The following is a 6,000-nucleotide window of genomic DNA, read 5'->3' on the forward strand; positions in this document are numbered from 1 at the left end:
AGAGGCTTGAAGGACAGTGGTTCAGTGTATGGAACGCAGCGAGCCTCCAGCAAGGGCTGGCTTTTACGGTCCCTAGGGGCTTCCCTGGTGGCTCAGACGGTAAAGAGTCCGCCTGAAATGCAGGAGACTGGGGTTTGATCCCTGGGTTGGGAAGATCCCCTGGAGGAGGGCAAGGAAACACACTCCAGTATTCTTCCCCAGAGAATCCCATGGACAGAGGAGCCTGGCGGGCTACAGTCCGTGGGGTTGTGAAGAGTCGGACACAACTGAGCGACTAAGCACAGCATAGCACAGCCAATCACTAGAGGAAAAGAGACAGGGTAAGAGGAAAACAATTTTTTTTTTTTTTAAAAAGGAGATAGCTCGTTGTCAAGAGTGCTGTCTCTGGCTGCCCCGTGGAGGAGGCCTGCACACGGTGCTTCCACACGCCCGGGGCTTGTCACCCAGATCCTCGGAGAAGCCCTGGTTTTCACGGGTCCCAGGCCCTGAGAGTGTAGGGCAAGCATGGCAGAAACGGGAGACAACAGACCAACCGTCTGAGCCTCATTATTCCAGAAAAAGCGTCGCTCAGCACCGACAGCTCTAACTGACTGACCTCATTTTGCCAAGTTGGCAAAACCAACGTGCCTGTCAAAGCAGACTTTGCCTCCTGCCTTCCACAATCGTCCACTGAGCGCCCGCCCTCGCCAGCGTGCCAGGGCTCCGTGGGAGCCCCGGGAAGCCTGTGTTTCCACCAGGGCGGGCGGGGGGGGGGGGTGGCGTTCCTCATGAGTCCAGGGGCCTGGGGCAGAAAGGGACCGCCTGGCTGCAGAGGGGCTAAGGGGAAGGCAGGCGGGCGCCTGCTGCCAGAGACCTGCCACGGCCACTTCTGAGACGTCCACACGTGGGAGCTGCTCTGGGGAACAGCCAGACGGAAGGCAAGTTGCTGCGCTCACGCCCTTGACCCGGGCCCCTGGCCACGTCTTCAGTAGCCGGGGCTGCTTGGCCAGGACAGAGGAACACTTAGAAAGTGCCGTCCACGGTGAGATCACCGTCTGGGCTGGCTTTGCGGCACTCGGGACTGGGAGGAAGCTGGCAGGGAGGTGGAAGAGAGCAGAAACCTGCCGACGCTGGATGGGGCCTTCGTTCCCCGTCCTCTCTGCTTGCACACACACTCACAGCTTCCACAATAAACAGTAGAAAGAAACGGGGAACGAAAACATAGCCTGAGCCCCAGCGCTGCCAGGACGGTAAACGCTTCCTGCGCGCACCACCCCTGGTCTGAGGGGGACGTGCCCTTCTCTGTGGAAAGCAGAGACCAGAAATCAGGGCAGGCTCAATTACCGAAGACCAGCTGAAATGGAAGATGAGACACCTGCCGATGGTGACACCTTGCTGTGTGTCCACAAATTGAGCCCCAGCCCCAGAGGCAGATGCTGCTGGCCCCTAGGGGCCCCGGGTGGTCCCCATCCCCACCCCTGCTCCCTACTTCCACCCCAGGTCCCCACGAGCCTGAGTTCTCACAGCCTGGTTCACTCCCCCTGTTTCTGAACTTTACGTAACAGGGACCTCACAGCCTGTACTTTGTTTCTGAAAGCCCTCGTATTTTACAGCCCCAAATATTATAACCCGGTTGCTACTTCCTGGCAGGAGCCAATTCCCTCAGGCCAGGCTGCTGTAATCTGGAGAAAATGTTTGTCCTGCTGAATAAACACTGGCACTCTCCATGGAAACCGCTGGTAACCGAGGAAAATGTGACTGCAGCCATCCAAATATGGAAGAGAAGGTGGCTGGGGAGAGGCGTGTTCTCCTCCCTAAGACCCCTCAGGCATTCTTAGCTGCACCACCTTTAAGAAGCACAAGATTTAAAACAAACGCAAAAGCCTCTGTTGCTTTTTTTGCTTAAGGCTGGCTTCAGTGTCTGGGTGCCCGGGACCAGCCCAGCTGTTCCGATTCTTCTCAGGAAGGGGGCGAGGACTCTCAAGGCCTTCAGGGGCTGGGGAGACCCAGCACTCAGCCCGGAGCCCCCTCCATCTTCGGAACTGCCCGCCTCTGATAACACAGTGGCCTTGGCCCTGTCCGTGACCTGCACCGCTCGCCTGTTCACTGACTGCTTCTGCTCCGCTCTAGACTTGGAAATACAGTAACCAGCTTGTTGCAGAGGTGCCTACGGAGAGCTCAGAGGTCGGGTCCGGGCCCCCTCCGGGGTTCTCCGCGGTTGGCAGGCAGCCCGCCTTCCGCAGGGCGCAGAGCGTCTGCAGAGCTGTCGGCAGGGTGCGTTTCTAGGCAGTTTTGCCGAATGCGGTCGTTCTCAGTGACTCGCTTTCTCTGGACAGAACGCTGAGCGGTCCCGCCAGCGACTCAGGGACCTGCCAGAGCCTGAGATTTGTTGAGGCCCCGTGAGGTTATTACATCATCATTTAAAAACAGAGGCGTGCCCACCAGTTATTTTTCTGAAAGTTCAGTGTGGGTGAGAAATAGTGCAAATGAGAGGAACTTTCCCTGTTCCCTTCTAAGCCTCACAGACGAACACCACGTGCCCTCAGGTGGGTCATGTTCCCTGTCTCCTGTCTCCCGTGGGAATCGTCTGCAGAGGAACAGAATCCGAAAGGCTAGGGATGAGGGACTGACGTATATACACCGCTACGTACAGCTGTCTCTAGATCACTAAAGAGAACCTACTGTACAGCAGAGGGAAAGCCGCTAAAATGTTCTGTGGTGACCGAGAGGGGACGGAGGTCTCAGAAAGAGGGGACATATGTATATGTAGAGTCAGACACGACTCAATGAGTACACAACAACAGCTGATCCACTTTGCTGTAGGGCAGAAATGAACACACTGCCAAGCAACTATACTCCAATAAGAACGGAAAAAACAAAAAAAGCTAGAGATGGAAACAGACCTCAGAGATCACCTACCCTGAGCCCAGCCTCACAGACGAGCCCTTGAGGCGGGGGTGTGGCGGGCACTGGGTCACCAAGCAGCAGCCCAGGGCCGGGCAGGCAACAGCCCCCCGCTCCCCCCAGCGCCCAGCCCCCGCTGCAAGCCCGGGCTGCGTCCGTTCTGAGCCAGTGTGAATCACAGCGAGACGACAGCGACAGATAACTGCCAACACCCACGGCACCATCCCTGTTGGCATATCACGTTGCTTCCACTGAAGAAACAGGAGTCCCTTTCCTCATTTTACTCAGATGCCTTACAGAAAGTGATTGTCGTTTAGTCGCTGAGTCGTGGCGGACTCTTTTGCCACCTGATGGACTGTAGCCTTTCAGGCTCCTTTGTCCGTGGGATTTCCCAGGCAAGAAAACTGGAGGGGGTTGCTTTTTCCTTCTCCAGGGGATCTTCCCGACCCACTAATCACTTTTTGTGAGGAAAAAAAAAATCACTTTCTTCGTGACAAAAAGTGATTAGCCTTGAATTTAAAACTCAGTTTTGAAGAAAAGCCTTCAGGTAGAGCTTTTCCCTCCTTAGCCACACCAGCCCAGGACCACAAACCCCGGCTGGGGGAGGGGCTGGGCGACTCCGTTTGCAGCAAGACAGGAGGTCAGTGGCCCTGCTGTATTGGATGTGGGTGATGAGAGGTATTCGTGGAGGGGCTTCTGCCATGGAGCTGGGGTTCTTAATGTTTGGGGGACCTGAGGGCCCTTGCCCTCCAAATTCCAGTTCACTCAAGATTCGGCAACACCCAATCCCAGGCCTTCGAAGAACTTCTGAAGTTCATCCTGATCCGGCTAAAGACCCTCAGGATGATGGAAAGACCCTGCAGGCACCCTGAGCCTGGGCTTGGCCCTGCCATGCTTTGCGCCCAGCAGACAGTTGGGCCTCAGTTTCCTCATCTGCCAAGCTAAGGGGTTACCCTGGATGATTTCCAGGGTACCTTCTGGCTCTGTTTTTCTGTGAGTGTGAATCAGCTTTCCCAACTGGTTTCTTCTGTGTAGGTTACAGAAGCCCTGGCAACCGAGTTGTCATCGCTTACCCTGGCCTTCCTGGAGGGGTAAGCAGGCCCCACCCCACCCCCCACCCACACACACTGGTTCCTATCCAGGACTTGCCAGCCAAAGTCCAGCCCAGAAGGATAATGTGATGGCTGTATCACAAAACAGGACCCTCCCCCTTCTTCTACCGACCTAGGAGAGGGAATAAACACACAGAGTCCAGGGTGGGCAAAGGGGATGAGCATCTGTGCTCAGGTCCAGCATCCGTCTTGTCCTTCTGCTCACCTATTCGAGGGGACCCATGGGCTGTCCAGCTAGGGCTCCTAGACCAGTGGCCACCAGTGGCCTTTCCTGAGCTGGAGACCTGGCTCTGTGTCCGCAAGAGCAGGAAGCCAGCTCCCCAAGGGGCCTTCCATCTTCCCAGAGGCTGTGGCACTGACCCTTGGTTGCCTTGGCCTTCCTCAGCCTTCCCTCCTTGGGGGATGGGGGAAAGAAGGGGAAAAGAGGAAGGGTTCCTAAAAGAAAATCGTCTAAGAAGGACAGCTCGCTGTACAGCCCCTCAGTAGCTCTGTGACCTCAGACATGGGCCTGACCTCTCTGGATCTCAGTTTCTGGATCTGCCAAATGGGAATAACGACCCCCCCCCCCCCGCCCCAGGCCGGTTTCAGGATGAGTGAAATAGCCCAGCAGACCCTCCGATTGCATCTCTGTGGACTAGAGGATCCTCTGCCGTCGCCCGGAGCCGGCCCACGGAGACCCCAGGCCACCACCCGCCCCCCGAGGCAGGGGCCAGGGCTGTCCCGCCGGCGGTTACGTAACCAGAGAGCTAGGCGGCCAGAAGCCGGTCTGCGCCCAGGCCGGCCCGCCACGCCCGCCGCGTCGCGCGCACTCACCGGAGCCGCGTCCTAACCAGTCCGCTGGACGATCCGCGCGCGGCCCGCCGACCCCGCCGCCGCTGCGGCCGAAAGCAGCGCGTATTCGGCAGGGCCTCTCGCTGCCGCCGCCGCCGGCGCGGACTCGCCGCTGTCACATAGTGGAAAACGTGACCGCTCTCCGCGCCCGCCCCCAGCGCCCGCCATTGGCGGCGGTGCCGCCTCATCTGCATACTTGGGGGGCGGGGCCTGGGAGTGCTGTGCGTCCATTGGCCGCAGCGTCCGTCGCTCTCTTTACATAAGACGCACATGGAACTCCATGTTCCCCGATTCGGTTACTCAATGAAGACGCGGCGGGCCCGTGGCCCCCCCCGCCTCGTCCTCTGGAGTGGTCCCTTCCACTTCCGGCCTCGGCGACTTCCATTCAAGACGAAGGGCATCCACGGGCCCGGGGAGCTCGGAGTGGCGCGTACCACTGCGGGGCGAGGGGCGGGCTGGGCGCGGGTCGGGGAGGGGCTTCAGGGCATCCCTGCCAGGCCCTCCCCCGGAGCCGAATCCTCGCTGAAGCCCACCCCCAGAGACCGTCACCTCTAGCCACGGCCAGAGACATCCCCCCACCCCCCGCAAACCTCTTCATTCACTCCCTTTCATTCATTTACTCCGTATCCATTCATAGCTTGCTGCAGACTGGGCGGCTCTGCTGGAGCTTCGGGTGCACGCCCACCCAGGCAAGCGAGGTCGATTCTAGCCCAGATCTGTCAGGACAGATGGCCTTTTCTTACTTTTCAGATTATGCGTCGCAAGTTTTTGGTTCAGCAAATAGGGTCCTTGTTACTCAGGGGATGTACAAAAAAGAAATAAATGATGTTGTCCCTGCCCTCAAATCGCGTCATTCGGGAGAAAGGACCATCTCCTGAAAAGGGAACTTGATTAAATACTAAACTGGGAAGTGTGGATCAGAAATTAACCGGGGCAAGAGTTATGCGCAGAGGTTCCGTGGAGGAGGCAGCACTTGAAGAGTGGCGTTTGGAAAAGGAGGGTTTACCGAAGGCAGAAGCCACAAAGACATGAGCCCGGTATAGCAGGCTCTGGGAGAGAGCTCTGTACTCTGAGCACCTTGGCTGCGGCAATTTGCTCTTCAGTAAGCACTGTTTAGGGCTTGTGAAGAAGCCCCCAGCCTTCTGTCTATAAAGTGTCAGGAGAGTGACTTACC

General features: G+C 57.8%; 1 protein-coding gene and 1 long non-coding RNA gene across 4 annotated transcripts in view; one reads left to right on the forward strand and one right to left on the reverse strand.

Annotated features, from left to right (window-relative positions):
- Positions 1 to 5,035, reverse strand: part of PER2 (period circadian regulator 2) — a 43,255-nt gene extending 38,220 nt beyond the window's left edge. For 2 of the 3 annotated variants that reach the window (XR_011565968.1, XM_070786997.1), the window contains exon 1: positions 4,809 to 5,035. Coding sequence is in view for 1 of the 3 variants with exons in the window: in XM_070786997.1 (XP_070643098.1) it covers positions 4,809 to 5,020 (212 nt within the window). In the remaining 2 variants the exon portion in view is untranslated. The remainder of the gene's footprint in view (positions 1 to 4,808) is intronic. The other variant, XM_070786998.1, reaches the window with a different exon arrangement.
- Positions 698 to 2,408, forward strand: LOC109556583 (uncharacterized). The gene is made up of 2 exons (XR_002180431.2): positions 698 to 1,021; positions 1,630 to 2,408. It is a non-coding gene; the product is annotated as an uncharacterized lncRNA (long non-coding RNA).
- Positions 5,036 to 6,000: the final 965 nt, after the last annotated feature.

Source organism: Bos indicus, chromosome 3, assembly GCF_029378745.1.
Source record: "Bos indicus isolate NIAB-ARS_2022 breed Sahiwal x Tharparkar chromosome 3, NIAB-ARS_B.indTharparkar_mat_pri_1.0, whole genome shotgun sequence".
Taxonomy (NCBI): Eukaryota; Metazoa; Chordata; class Mammalia; order Artiodactyla; family Bovidae; genus Bos; species Bos indicus.